Here is a 15,831-nt window from a genome sequence, read left to right on the forward strand (position 1 = left end):
AGAAGTGGAATTCCTTGTGTTGAAGCAACAGTGAAACTTGAGTGTGTACAGACTATTTCTTTACAGGCTAGTAAAAGGTAGATTACAGGGACGCGGGTGGCACTGTGCGTTAAACCACAGAGCCTAGGACTTGCCGATCAGAAGGTTGGCGGTTCAAATCCCCGTGACGGGGTGAGCTCCCGTTGCTCGGTCCCTGCTTCTGCCAACCTAGCAGTTCGAAAGCACGTCAAAGTGCAAGTAGATAAAATGATAAATAGGTACCACTCCAGCGGGAAGGTAAATGGTGTTTTCGTGCGCTGCTCTGGTTCTCCAGAAACGGCTTAGCCATGCTGGCCACATGACCCAGAAGCTGTACGCCGGCTCCCTCGGCCAATAAAGCGAGATGAGCGCCGCAACCCCAGAGTTGGTCACGGCTGGACCTAATGGTCAGGGGTCCCTTTACCTTTTAAAAGGTAGATTAAGCATTCTAGGAAAGGGCATTCTCTTGACATATTGCAAAAAAATATCTTGCTGGTCTCAGGATTCTAACTATTTTGATAGATGGGGCAGGTCCATCTGCTATTCATTCCCCCCACTCTCTGTGAAAGTGTCATTATTATGAGGGCTGTCCATTCCAAGGCCGTGTACAAAGCATACATTTAAAGGAGCACCCCCCCAAAAAGAATCCTGGAAATTGTTTACCTCTCACAGAGCTAAAATTTATAGGGCCCTTGACAAACTACAGTTCCTAGGATTCTTTGGCGAGAATGTGTTTTAAATGTTTGAACACCGTCCTCATTCTTTTAGAATGGCAATGGTGCCCACCTGAGAAGTGCCGGAACTGACTTCCGGTGACTTTTGGCTGGGGGGAAAAAGCCCTGGTTATGTCCCTCATTTACTTTTTCCTTTCAAATTCACGGTGCATGTATTTACTCTTCCCCTGCGCCATTTTGAATGCACTGACTTTATGTAGTTATTGTTTATGTGTTTCCTTTTGACTCCAAATGGTATTCCATGCCAATTCCCAGTGTTTCATGGGACCCTGAAAGATCCAGGGTTCACGAATAGCTTTTATCTAGTGCATTTCCCGCTCAATCCTGCCAGTCTTTGCTGGGAAGCTGGTCATATGCAGTTCCAAATTGGCAGGTTGTGAGTTGAAACCAAGTTTCAAGGACCACATCTCAACACATGAGCCTACTTGGACCCTGAGATCATCATCTGAGGCCCTTCTTCTTCTTTTTTTTTAATGATATTTATTGAGAATTTAAAATTACAGAGGAAAAAAAGAAAAAACAAAAACAAAAAAGGAATTAAACAATACAAGTCAATAAAAAGAAAAAGGAGAACAAAACACACAATACATCAAAACCAAAAACAAAAGCAAACAAAAAATTAAAAACAAATCCAATATTCCCAAATCTTTATCTTTCGTTAACTTGTTTCATCGACCTCCTCGCACCTCCCTTTTTTGTATTCTAGTTATTAATTATCTCAGCAAATCCTTCCCATCTTTCACTATTTTCTGTCATTAAATTGTCTTAATTTATTTTAACCTTATCTTACCATAAAAAACCCTAAAACTTAAAACTTATTTGTACATAACTCCTTATAGCATTTCTACTAAAGCCAAATAGTTTCATTCCAACATTTTTTCTAACACTCATTAATTTTACACTAATTCTCTAAATGAATTTTTAAACTTTCTTCCAATCTTCATCCACCGTCTCTTCTTCCTGGTCTCGGGTTCCGTCAGTCCTTTCTATCCATTCCATATAGTCCATCAACCTGGTGACCTTCTGTCCGAGGCTCTTAACTCTCTTCCATGTCCCTTCTGCAGATCTTCTTTATATTTATACCTGCACTTTACTTTGTCTTCTGCTGATCTTGTTCTTAATTTCCTTCCTTTATCACTGAGGAGTAGGTCTCGGGGGGACTCCAACCTGACCATGTCTTTGTCCCTTCTCGACAGGTCAGCCCATTCTCCATAGTCAGCACTAAGATCCAAAAGGTAATTGAAGGCATGTTTCAAAGCCCCTCCAAAGGCCCCATCATCTGAGGCCCTTCTTCATGTGTCTTCTCTGCAAGAGGTCTGGAGGGTAGCAACACGAGGCCTTTTCTGCAGTGGCCCCTGCCTGTGGAATGCTCTCCCCAGGGTGGTTTGCCTGGCGCCTTCATTATACCCCTTTAGGGTCCAGGCTAAAACATTCTTCTTCAACCAGGCTTTGGGTTGACTGACATCTAATGCCCATTCAAATGTGTTGTGGGAGGGGTGATTATTGGTTTGTTTTTGTTCCTGTTTTTATTTTGTGTTTTGTGTTTTTTATATTGTAATTTTATGTTGTGAACTGCCCTGAGATCTACAGATAAAGGGCAGTATACACATTTTAATAATAATAATAATAATAATAATAATAATAATAATAGCTGAATTAGAGCACGGTTACTTTTGATTGAGGCCATTTTAGGCCAGTGCTAGTGCTCCTAGCCTCAAGGAATTCTTTATACAAGGGGTTGGGGAAACTGTTCCTGCTAGAGGGCCACATTGACTTGCAACCTTTCAGGGGCCGCATGGCCGTGATAAAAATGGGTGGAGCAACAAGTGTTAATTTAAACTTTGCACAGAAGAGATTGCTTCAGCACACACTTGCTCATCCTCCCATATCCAGGTAAGCAAGAAGCATTATCGGAGTTCAGGGACACATTTTAGCCAGGTGAAAACGCTAGAGGGTACACAACAGGGGTGCTGAGGCCTGTGGTGATTCCTGAGGGTCAGACAGAGACCTAGAGGGCTGATTTCAGCCTCTGAATCCCAGGTCTGCCAACCCTGCTTTACACCAAAGCAGACCATAACCCAACACTGCATGCTCAGGCAGACAGCAGGTGTGCAAGGTCTTCAACTAAAGCCTTTCCCTGCTTTTAACATCTTTTTAACTGTCAACTGAGGACTGGACTTCACCAGAAAGCTACAGTCTCATGTTTCTCTCATCCTCTCAGGTTAACCTTTATATCGACTGGATTTCCGGTGTGTTTTGACAACATTATCTAACGTGTTTTTTTAAAAAAGAGGTGCAGGAAAGCTTTTGCTACCTGTACGAAAACATCCAGGGTTGTTGCCTAGCTAAAGAATAGCTTTACATCTGTCTTAAAGCGAGTAATCTTTGCCTCAGTACTGTAATATTCCTGGCAGCATTTTTCCTTTGCACTGAATTGGCTGCTAACTTGTACTGCTCCTCGAACAACAGCTTCCGTGGACTCTACCTTTTATGTTACTGGTGAAGAATATATATTGGTCGTTCTTATCTGCACTGTCACGTACATGCTGCTTCATGTAAGCTCCACAGGGGAGAAATAAAAGGAGATCATTGAGCAAGAGGGGATCTGCATTCTATGTTTCTTTTTCTGCTTTCCACTCTGCCATCAGTGATATTAGGATATTGTCTGCAAAAAGAGCTGGGTGTGTGTGTGTGATTGTGCACCACTTGGTGACTGGTAGCTGAATGTGCGAGCTATCGAAAAGTATTTGTATCTGAGACATTCAGGCAAACAGATCTGTATAAAGAGACCAGATTTCAGACAGCTGCCCATCTTTCTTGTGTTTATGGAAGCAGAGATGTTCCTAGGCTCCCTTACGCCCTTGGCAAGTTGCTGTGTTGGTGCCTCCAGAGCTGGGAGACACCATGGATTAGAAACTCTAAAAGTTTGCTTTTGTCGGCTTTCGTGCTCCGCCAATGACTTCCTTCGTGGTCATTGGGGTCTGCCTTGCTTCTCCTCCATTGGTCCATCTGTCTGCCTGTCTTGACCACTGGGTGTGGAACACACTTCCACCTGCAGACAAGCCTCAGCTGTCTGGCCACGTGACCTTCAGGTGTGGAGCACACTTCCACCCACAGACAAGCCACAGCTGTCTGAACATCATGCCCTCTGTCTAACCTTTGCTCTCTTAGTGGTCTGCCATGCCCTGTCTGTGACCTTTGTCTCCTTCGTCATGCATTGTGCAAGGGGAAAGTGACGCGGTGGAAACAGGTGCCAAAATAACTTTGTACCACCCCCATGATCTCGGGATTGGAAGATGTGTAAAAGTCACAGTCCAAAATGTATCTGACTGGTTTTGCATATTGTGCTAATAAAAAGAGCCTTGGCAGAGCTAGCTGGCAGCTTGCTTATGCACAGCTCACCTGCATTACGAACTCCCGCCTCATGCCTTCACTTCACTTCACTTCCTTTTTCCTCCTGCAACTCTTACCTGCTCCCTCTTTCTTCCCTCTCCAGGAGCCTGCATACATCACCCAGCCTCCTAGAGCACCCTTGGGAGCATGCAGGCTCCTAGCCACTCCAAGCCCAAGTTGAGAAGTACAATTTTTCTGCCCCCCTGAGCCTGCACCCTTGGACCAACCTCTAGGGGCACCCCTGTATGGAAGGTCAACTCCTCATGTGCTGCCAGTTGAGTCAAGTCCTCTGCCCACTGTACAACTGGGGAAGGATTTGGGGAGAGACTTTGCCTTCCAGTGTTGAAGTTTTAAGACATTTAGTCGCCCTTCAGCTCTCAGTAAATCTCAAGGAGGTTCTCAAAACCGTATTTATGCAGCTGATGACCTTTCACCAAAATAGTGACTCAAGCACAGGGCTCTGTCTTCTACAGTTCTGCAGCTGTAATACACACAACATCCTGGTATCCTCCATATGCACTGACTGGATGGAAGTTCCCCAATGCCTGGCTCTTTCCAGATTGCATTCAGTCTCTGGTCTGGTATAGTGATTCTTGTTGATCCTTATCTGTTGACCATGTTTAAGAGATTCGGAATGTCCCACAGACTTGCAGACTTCTGAGCACACCCAGATTCCTTTCTTTTTTTAAAAAAAGTTTTTTACCCCAGTGTAGACATTCTGCTACAACATGTTTCAGCACTAAGCTGCTGAGGAGGCCTTTCAGAGTTGACTCGTACACCCTTCTCAACATTTTGGCTCTTCACAGGTATTATTCCGAAAGATGTGAAGACCCTTGGAAAAAAAATGGTGGGGGCATTGCCAGTCAAATCTTCTATCTCACTTGTACCATTAATTACTTGTGAGTCAGTTTGAAGAAAGAATCCAGAAAGTTTATTTACAGCAGAAAAGTGTTACAGCAGGATAACTCCACAAAGGCTGGAACATCCCCCAAATGCTCAGATTATTTATGGCTTTCTTACAAAAAGAATCACAATATTTCCTCCAATCATATGCATTCTCATGACCTCATTCAAAGTGCTGTTAGCCAGAACTTATTTAGTTACATTTCATTTCAGTGCGCCTGCACTTCTAGCATAAGCAAATTATTGAGATCGGTTGATTTGCTGCCATGGTTCAACATCTACTGTGCATAAGCATAGCCTCCACATGGATACATTTTGTAGCGAAAACCTTTTGTGCTTTGTACTGTATGTGCTGTGACCCTGCTTGCCATAAGCGTTTTAAAGTGAAATGCTTTTGCAGCATTTTCTTAGCCTTTTCTTAAAGCAAAAGGCTACTATAAGTTCCTTTTAACAGTCACACACATTATCACAATTCTGGGGCCCCTCCCGCAGGGGCCCCCCTCATTTTTCCATTTCCCCCAGGACTCCACATCCTTAATTACAGTGGTACCTCAGGTTAAGAACTTAATTCGTTCTTAACCTGAAACTCTTCATAACCTGAAGCACCACTTTAGAAGAAGAAGAAGAGTTTGAATTTGATATCCCGCTTTATCACTACCCAAAGGTGTCTCAAAGCGGCTAACATTCTCCTTTCCCTTCCTCCCCCACAACAAACACTCTGTGAGGTGAGTGGGGCTGAGAGACTTCAGAGAAGTGTGACTGGCCCAAGGTCACCCAGCAGCTGCATGTGGAGGAGCAGGGAAGCGAACCCGGTTCACCAGATTACGAGTCTACCGCTCTTAACCACTACACCACACTAGCTAATGGGGCCTCCTGCTGCTGCCACACCGCTGGAGCATGATGTCTATTCTCATCCTGAAGCAAAGTTCTTAACCCGAGGTACTATTTCTGGGTTAGCGGAGTCTGTAACCTGAAGCATCTGTAACCCGAGGTACCACTGTATTCCCCATTGACTTTCTCTGCACCCATCACTGGCCTTTCCCCCCCCTTCAAGGTGTAATAAACCAGGTGTGAACAGACTTCTGGCTTGCCAGATCTACTTTCTACCCAACAGCAGAGTGTGCCTTCACAGTGATCAGGGTATGCACGGGCATGCAGAGGGTGACAGATCTGAAGTCCTCCTCACACTGGTGAGTCCTCCTCACACTGCCCTGCCAGCGCTGCCCAGAAAAAGGTACCCGGGGCCATTGCCCTGGCACCCCCCCTGCCCCGCTATGCCCCTGCTAGAACTCCCAAGAGCCAGGTTTCAAAAGTCATAAAGGCCAGAATTAAAGAGCAAGGTGCTTCTGAGTGCTGGAATGTGTTTTCAGTATCAGTCCTTTTACAAAAGAGTCCACTCTGGGTCACCGTAATCTTTACTAGTTTCAGCAGCCTAATTTAAGTGGAGGAAGGCATTTTTGTTGTTCCGACTGCTAAAACAACTGAGAGTTAAAAAAAACCAAACCAACCTTGCTGATCTATTACAATCAGCTAGAGATCTACCAGCAGATCCCACTGCCCCTGAAGTAAACAATGCAGAAGGGCCAGACTGCCTGCTTGGTCAATATTGCAGAAACCTCTAGTGTTCCTACCTGCAACTGCCATCTTTTTCTAAAAAAACAAGTTGAAACAGTGCCTAAGAAAATGAGCAGTACCCTGCTGGCCCCAAAGCAACCATAATAGAAACAGAATGCCACTTTGAACCTCACAATCAAGTATGAAGGCACTAGCCTTCCATACTGTTTATATAAATTAATGGAGGCATTTATCCTCTTTTGCACCAGCTGCCAGAAAGGATGGGAGGAGCAGCTGATGGACAGGTATGCAGCAAAACGTAACAAATAAGCCTCCAGATGTCTGAGCGAGGAGCACAGCTTCACACCGTGCAGCTTCTAAAATCAAGAGCCATGCATTTTTTTCCAGGCCACAACATCTGTGATCCACTTCTGCCTTGCCATAGTAGATAGCTACACAAGAGATTAGCAGTTGCAATGATCATATAGGACCGTCAAATCTAGTGAAACACTTGCTATAGCTCTTTTTATTGGAAGTAAGTTCATTGACTGGCCCAGGCTTGGGCAGGCCGCAGATTTAAGATGCTTATGTCTCAAACCCTCTGGCCTGTCACAAATAATTGTCATAGCTACTCTGTGCACCTTTGGCTAAGAAACACTAGCAATCTTGCAAGAAATGGATAATATATCCCAGGGACTATTGATATAAAGGATGCCACCACATTTATTCATTTTGTTAATGTCTCAGCTCATCTTTGGTCCTCAGACCCAAATATCCTTAATTCTGGAGTAGTTTATCACAGAGCACCAGCTCATCCTTGGCCATATAGGAATTGTTGACCCTTGGCCCTAATCATGTAAAAGCAGCAATCCTTTTTGCACTCCCAGATTTTGGAGAAGGGCTAAGCTGATTATTATTATTTGTCAAATTTGTTAGTTGCTTTATCTTGCCCCAAGGCAACCCAAAGCAACTCACAAACAAACAAACATTACAACGAAAACCTCACACAGATACATTAAAGCCAGCGGGGAGATGTTGATGCCAATCGATACAGACAATGTAGAGCTAAATGAACCAATGTTCTGATAAGGCAGCTTCCTGGGTAATAACTGTGGAACTTGCCTCTCAGTAAACATGCATGGGGATTGCGAAATACTGTATTGTTCTGCTCTGCTGTCTGGAGTCAAGGCAGGTCAGAAACTGCGTGTGGCTACCTACCCTTTTGGGACGCGGGTGGCGCTGTGGGTTAAACCACAGAGCCTAGGACTTGCCGATCGGAAGGTCGGCGGTTCGAATCCCCGCGATGGGGTGAGCTCCCGTTGCTTGGTCTCTGCTCCTGCCAACCTAGCAGTTCGAAAGCACGTCAAAGTGCAAGTAGATAAATAGGTATTGCTCCGGCAGGAAGGTAAACGGCGTTTCCGTGCACTGCTCTGGTTCGCCAGAAGCGGCTTAGTCATGCTGGCCACATGACCCGGAAGCTGTATGCAGGCTCCCTTGGCCAATAAAGCGAGATGAGCGTCGCAACCCCAGAGTCGGCCACGACTGGACCTAATGGTCAGGGGTCCCTTTACCTTTACCTTACCTTTGCTTTGATCCTCCTTCACACGTAACTAGGTGGGAGCGAACAGTCCATACAGACAGCAAGAATGAGGCGGGGGCGCTGACATGCAAAAGTGTTACCCAGAATCCTTTGCAGCATACCAGACGCTCAGCGGGTACTCAGCTGAAAATTGGGCGCGCCAGGGGGGTCCTGGTAGGCATGGGAGGAGTGTTTGAGGGCACCCTGGTGCCTATGCATGCCATTTGGGGGGACCTCATGAGTGGGCAGAAGATAGAATTTAACATAGCTGGTCTGATCTGTGACGGTTCACACATTCTGCTTATGGCGGGTAGGGCGTTTGGCAGCCCGTCCTGGACTTTTATCTCTGTACAAAGTCTGTTGGTGATAAAGCAAGAATTCTGTACACACACACCCAACAGGCTTCTGGAAATCACGCCAAGCATTCTGTAACTTGATTTTTAATCAAAGATAATCTTTCCTCCACACTTTGTTTATATTATCTGGCTGCTGCGGCTTATCTAAAGCTTTCGACTGTGCAATAAAGGATCCCGCCACAGAATGAGATCTGAGGATTTAGACAGGTTTTAATTGATGCCCTTTGTATTTGGAAGGAAATGGGGCACTGGGGCAGAGTGGTCCAGCTGTGCACCTCCTTGGCTTCAAAGGCAGGCCAAGACAGTCTGTTGCCCTCAAGCTGCTGTGCTGGGTGAGAATTGAAGGGTCCTTTGCAACACAGATCTTGCTCTCTTACTTACAAGCCAAACTCAGGTTATATAACTGAGGTTGGGGTTCTGCAACAGGCACACCTGCTTGACTCACCTGTACTGCCCCTGAAAACAAACAAACACACAACAGAAGTTAGTACAGTGGTACAGTCATACGTCAGGTTGAAGTAGCTTCGGGATGAATATTTTTGGGTTGCACTCCGCAGCGACCCAGAAGTAACGGAGCCCGTGTACGCAGGTCGCGTTTCGCCGCTTCCATGTGACGTCATTTTGAGCATCTGCGCATGCGTGAGCGGCGAAACCCGACCTGCGTACACGCAGTCGCGTGTTACGTTTGCTTCAGGATGCGAACAGGGCTCTGGAACAGATCCCGTTCGCATCCAGAGGTACCACTGTACCTTGGTTTACAAACAGTCTGGTTTGCATACGTTTTGGATTACAAACACGTCAAACCCAGAAGTGCGTGTTTCGGTTTGCAAACTTTTTTTGGATTACAACCCTTTTTTGGGGGATTACGAACAAATTTTTTTTGGAGGCTCCATTGGCGAAAGTGCGCCTTGGGTTACAACCTGTTTTGGTTCACAAACAGATCTCCGGAATGGATTATGGTTGTAAACCAAGGTACCACTGTACTGCAACATTTGTAGCAGGGAATAGGATCAAATGGCCCTTGCTACTGGTATAGACTTCCCTGAGCCTTCTCTCAGTACAGTGGTACCTCGGGTTAAGAACTTAATTCATTCCGGAGGTCCGTTCATAACATGAAGCTGTTCTTAATCTGAGGTACCACTTCAGCTAATGGGGCCACCCTCTGCCGCCGCACCGTCGCTGCTCGATTTCTGTTCTCATCCTGAATCAAAGTTCTTAACCCGAGGTACTATTTCTAGGTTAGCAGAGTCTGTAACCTGAAGTGTCTGTAACCTGAAGCGTCTGTAACCTGTGGTACCACTGTGTTGTTGTTGTTTAGTCGTTTAGTTGTGTCCGACTCTTCCACTCCTGTCTTCCACTGCCTCCCGCAGTTTGGTCAAACTCATGCTGGTAGCTTTGAGAACACTGTCCAACCATCTCGTCCTCTGTCGTCCCCTTCTCCTTGTGCCCTCCATCTTTCCCAACATCAGGGTCTTTTCCAGGGAGTCTTCTCTTCTCATGAGGTGGCCAAAGTATTGGAGCCTCAGCTTCAGGATCTGTCCTTCCAGTGAGCACTCAGGGCTGATTTCCTTCAGAATGGAGAGGTTGGATCTTCTTGCAGTCCATGGGACTCTCAAGAGTCTCCTCCAGCACCAGAATTCAAAAGCACTGTACTGTGTTGTATTTTGCAGGATGGAATAAACTGTTTCTCCTAGTCACTGACAGCAAGCTGATAGCTGCTGAAATTAATTCAGACACTAGTCTTCAACATCTCTCATTGTTAGAATGTGCAGACATTCTTTATGCTGTACTTTGTCTCTTGGTAGTAGTTGTACACACTTGTCCATATTAAACTCGGCAGCAATGGCAAGGCTAATAGTGTTTTCCATGTGGGCTATGAGCTGATATTACAACTCCCCAAAATGCAGAGGTTTGGTCCCCCAGAAGAATAACCAAAAAACCCCACATATTTTTTAAAAAGTTTGCAGCCCTAAGAATTGTTTAATTTGATGGTCTGTTTATGTAGGGCTTATGCTGAGCTGTCAGAGCAGATTGCATAAAATAGCTCAGTAATTCTTACAACATCCTGGTAATAATAATAATAATAATAATTGTAATAATAATAATAATATGTATACCACCCTATACCCACAGGTCTCAGGGAGATTCCCAAGATAAAATCACAATATAAAAACACAAAACACATACTGTAATAAAAGCAAAACCGATAACAACCCAATAAACCCCCCTTCCTTAACACATTTTAAAAGGGCATTGGGTGTCAGTCAGCCAAAGGCCTGGTTAAAGAGGAATGTTTTCTCCTATCACCTGAAGAGGTACAGTGGTACCTCGGGTTAAGAACTTAATTCGTTCTGGAGGTCCGTTCTTAATCTGAAACTGTTCTTAACCTGAAGCACCACTTTAGCTAATGGGGCCTCCCACTGTCGCTGTGCCGCCGCCGTGCGATTTCTGTTCTCATCCTGAAGAAAATTTCTTAACCCAAGGTACTGTAACCTGAAGCGTCTGTAACTTGAGGTACCACTGTATAATAATGGCACCAGGTGAGGCTACCTGGGGAGAACATTCCACAAACAGCGAGGCAGAAAAGACCTGTTCTCTTTTTGCCACCCTCTGGACCTCTTGTAGAGAAGGCACATAAAGAAGGGCCTCAGAAGATGATCTCAGGGTCTGGGTAGGTCCATTTGGAGAGAGGCGGTCACTGAGGTCCAGTAAAGCAGGATCCACATCATTATTCCCATGTTACAAAAGGGGGAGAGAGAATGGAGCCTAAAAAACAGTAACTTGCCTAAGCCCACCTATTGAGTTTGTTGATAATATGAGATTTGAACAAGGGACTTCCCAACTCATAACTCTTATCCACTTGTAGCAGCAGGAATGATGAATCTGTGGCCCTCGATTGATTGTTGAAGTCCCATCAACCCCAACCAGCTTAGCCAATGGTCAGGGATGACAGGAGTTGAAGTCTAGCAACATCTGGGAGGACATACCGTATTTTTTGCTCTATAAGACTCACTTTTTGCCTCCTAAAAAGTAAGGGGAAATGTGTATGCATCTTATGGAGCAGATGCAGGCTGCGCAGCTATCACAGAAGCCAGAACAGCAAGAGGGATCACTGATTTCACTGCGCAGCGATCCCTCTTGCTGTTCTGGCTTCTGAGATTCAGAATATTTTTTTTCTTGTTTTCCTCCTCCAAAAACTAGGTGCGTCTTGTGGTCTGGTGCGTCTTATAGAGCACCACAGCTTTACTAGATACCAATAAGTATTTAAGCTTAAAGGGATAAAGGAAGACACTTGGGAGGGGGAATAGTTAGACAATGTATTCTGATCCTCTCATTTGAGAACCCAAGACTTTTACAAACACGTGTTGTGACACACAATATGAAATCAATGTTTTGGACTAGGGAAACACAATGTGGGCTACTCCAGGTGGTGCCCTTGTCGTGTTGTTGAACTTCAGCTTCTATTAGCCCAAGCCAGCATAGCCGATGATCAAGGATGATAAAAGTTGTAGACTAACCATCTTATAGATATCCTGGATTTATACTGGATAAGGCCCACCTCTGAAAGGCATGTGCTATGGTTCAGATTTCGTTACCGATAACTTTAGAGAGTGGCAGTAAAGATGTGTTCAAAGACTGCAGTATGATTTATTGCACGGAATATTCTAATGCAAATCACTGTGAATTTAGAAAGTAATCTGGTAATGCTTTGCACTCACAGAGGTTGCATTTAAATGTGAGTGCCCACTCATGTGACATGCAGGTGTGTGTGAGATAACCCAAAAGCATCTTCTACTTTAAGAGAAAGCATCTTCAAGAGGTAAGAACTAGGAGCAGAAGCAGTTTCGCTATTTCTAGCTGTTTCCTCCACCACCATCCAGCTGCTACCCTAACCAAGGGATTCAAAACACACATTCACCTGAGAAAATGCTTTTCACCAGATGGCTAATTCTGATATTCAGATCAATGGTACTGTCTCAGATGATGCTTAAAAAGCCCCCCTTCTCAAATCGCCCTAAATATTAAGCAACAGTAGAACTCAATCTATAGAAAGGTCTATTGTTTTGTGTACAATCGATTGTAAGATAAAATATATGCGAAGGGACTTGACAGGAAGTCAAGTTGAAAAAAAGATTTTGTAAGATGGAAAAGATATTTAGTTTCATTATTATCATAATTTTTGTATGTGTGTGTATGTATGTGTGCTTTGTATGGAATGTTTGGGAGGAAATAAGACAGCAAATAACAAGTAACAAATAAACTAAATATTGATGTATGTAATTTTTATTTCTAAATTATATTTTGTGGTAGTATGGTTGTAATGTTTTTTTTGGTAACATAAAATCATTCAATAAAAATTATTTTAAACACACACACACACACAGAGAGAGAGAGAGAGAGCTTTCTAGTTTTTGTGATTGTGAAAGGTTTTTAGTATGCAGACAATATCCAGAGTCCAAAAAGATAGTTGAGTAAGAGCTCAACAACTTTGTCTGGATGTTCACTTGGCAACCTAGCTTCATCATTGTGCCCTTTCTCCACCGATTGTTCACATCAGGGCCTTCTCTGCTGCAGCCCCTAAGTTGTGGACTTCCCTCCTGCAAGAAGGCAATTCTTGGCTTCTTCACTATGAAGCTTTCCAAGAATGCTGAAGACATAGCTCTAACCTGCAGGAATCTTCACCCAATGTCGAACCCACGAACCTGAGATTAAGAGTCTCCTGCTCTACATGTGTGTTCAGGGCCAACCCTATCCCTGTGATTGTAATCTGTTTTAACTGTTGTTGGTTTTCTTAACTGTTGTAACCTGCCCTGGGACCTGCTGCTTAAGGGCTGGGAATGAATGTAATAAATAATAACAACATATCCTTCAAGGATAAGGAAAAGCAGGTCATTCTGGGATCAAGTCAGAAACCGGGCGGCTTCTATAAATCTGGGGGTTGTCCTTGGAGAATAGGGACATTTGGAGGGTCTTTAACAACAACAACAAATTTATGTAACCTCACCCATCTGGCTGGGTTTCCCCAGCCGCTCTGGGCGGCTCCCAACAGAATATTAAAAACACGACAAAACATCAAACAGTAAAAACTTCCCTAAACAGGGTTGCCTTCAGATGTCTTCTAAAAGCAAAACCAGAAACACGATAAGCAAAAACCTAAATAAATTATGCAAAATAGGTTTACAGTATACATAAAAAAGAAAACAGAATAATGGATGCAAAACAGTTTTCAAAAACGCAAGGGGGAAAAAAAAAGCGATGCCAACCATCGCGCTGGTTTCATTTGCGTAATTCGTACCGATTGCAGAACTGCGACCCGCACAGAGCGCGCGCCCGGCTTAACCCTTCGGCGCCCGGGTTTCCCAAGGGAGCCTCCGCCTCTCTCCCCCGCAGGGACGGGATTTCGGGCTGCCTCCCGTCTCCGCCCACCCGTCATCATCCACAATGCAACCACCGCCGCCTCTGCCGAGGTTTCTGATCCTGCTTTCTCCGAGGGCGGCACACAAAGGAAGCGGGAGGTGGGGGATCTTGGCCTGTCCTTCTCCTCTCCTGGCTCCACCCACCACCCTTTCTCTCCAAGCGCGCGTGTGGACCCTGCAGTGACTTTGCAAGCGTGCGCTCTGCCCGGGGAGCGTGCATGCTGGAAGCAGGCAGATTTTGAGGGGCTTTTAATTTTTAATTTTTTTTAAAGCGGCGTGTGGGTGACAGCAAGCAAAGGGTTTCCACCCCCACCCATTCCCCAAATATATATATTTATAAATTCACCATCAATGAATGAACGTGATTCCATGATCCCGCAGCACCTGTAAAAGGGATGTGCTAGGTGTGCTCTGATACAGGAGGAAAAACGGAGGAGGAAAAGTGTTGCGGTGCAAGAGCAGGCAGGAGCTGAAATCTTTGCTGCGGAGAGAGACGACTGTGAGCTGGGCGGGCTCGCCAGCCCTTGGACGCTGCACCAAAAACCCAGGCTGCATGACCATCACAAAGGTAGGAAGAGGGAGCCTTGCAAAGGAGGGACGAAAGCGGCGCACCTGCTCTTGAACCGCGTCGCAGGTGCCGGGCATTTTGCAAGCACCAGCCCAGATCCCGCAGTTCCACTGCTGCGTCGTGCGTCCGGCATTATAACGCACTGGAAACCGCCCGCTCGCAGAAACAAAACAAAATACGGGGGGAAGTCTTGCAAATGTCCCCGAGTGGCTTGGGGGATCATTCTTAGAAAGGTGGATCCTCCCGACCTTGCATCGTTCAGGATCTGAGGGGCGGGGCGAAATCACAACATCAGCAAAAAATGCTTGCATGAATTTGACAGCAACATATACTTAGCTATCAAATCGTCGCCGCCCTCTACCCCCTTTTTAAAAAAATACATCTGTCGGATTGGGTGAGTTGCAACATTCACGTTTGCTCAGGGTAGAGGGGCGCCCTAGCTGATTCCCACCCCAGTCCTTGTGTGTAAAAATAAGAAGCATAATCCGCCAGCAAGTTCTCTTGGGCAAGGAAACGCTTTTTCAGCCTGCAAACGAATTGGCACATTTCTTGTTAAGACCTGAGCATATTAGAAGAACTGATCTCAACCCTATCTTGTTTTAGATATGCAGGGAGGGGAAAACATTAGCTCTTGAGAGAAAATAAAATCGTATTGGTTTAGGGCTGCCAACTTTGATTCCAGGAACAGAAGGCCGAATGAAGCCAGAGCCTGGAGGGATCTGTTTCACTGGGGTAGATCTCCTAAGCTGGCCCTGGAGTTTGCTTGCATTTCAGGTCACCTGCGGCGAGTAGAAAATCTACTCCAAGTGACGAGCCATCAAATTTATTTGCCAGTTGGAAGAAAGTTGGTTCTGCTTTTCATTCAAGCTGTCGCTGTCAAGTCCCGTCCCCACCCCAGAATTCTTCCTATACAGTATGCATTTCCAAACGCTAGCCATTTAATTTAATTTAATCATTGCTTTCCTACCCACCTAATGCCAACTAACTGCTCCATTGTTCTTGCAACCAGGTGGTTAAACAATGCCCCAAAAGGTGGGTTGTTTCAAGTCTTTCAGTGAATCCTTATTGGTGAAAACAGGCTTCCAATCTGCTCTAGTGCTTGTTTGGTGCCAAAGGATGGTAGTTACTCGGGATAATTCAGAGTCCAGGTTTGATATTGTCTGTGTGACCTCGGTATGCCCTTCTGTGCCATGGGCTTGTTGCAGACGTAGATAAGGTGGTTGACTAACACAGTAGGATAGATTTATTGCCCTGACTTTGCCCTGGGGGCCAGGGAGACTTATGGAGGATTTGCAACAAGAATATTGCT

At 45.2% G+C, this 15,831-nt stretch overlaps 1 protein-coding gene across 2 annotated transcripts in view; it reads left to right on the top strand.

The window, feature by feature from the left end:
- Positions 1-13,934: 13,934 nt before the first annotated feature.
- CORO2A (coronin 2A) overlaps positions 13,935-15,831 on the top strand; it is a 64,777-nt gene continuing 62,880 nt past the window's right edge. Inside the window, exon 1 of one of the 2 annotated variants that reach the window (XM_053371653.1) lies at positions 13,935-14,522. In XM_053371653.1, the coding sequence (XP_053227628.1) occupies positions 14,508-14,522 (15 nt within the window). In that variant the 5' untranslated portion in view covers positions 13,935-14,507. Of the gene's footprint in view, positions 14,523-15,280; positions 15,436-15,831 lie in introns of those variants that run through there. The other variant, XM_053371656.1, reaches the window with a different exon arrangement.

Source organism: Podarcis raffonei, chromosome 17 (genome assembly GCF_027172205.1).
Source record: "Podarcis raffonei isolate rPodRaf1 chromosome 17, rPodRaf1.pri, whole genome shotgun sequence".
Taxonomy (NCBI): domain Eukaryota; kingdom Metazoa; phylum Chordata; class Lepidosauria; order Squamata; family Lacertidae; genus Podarcis; species Podarcis raffonei.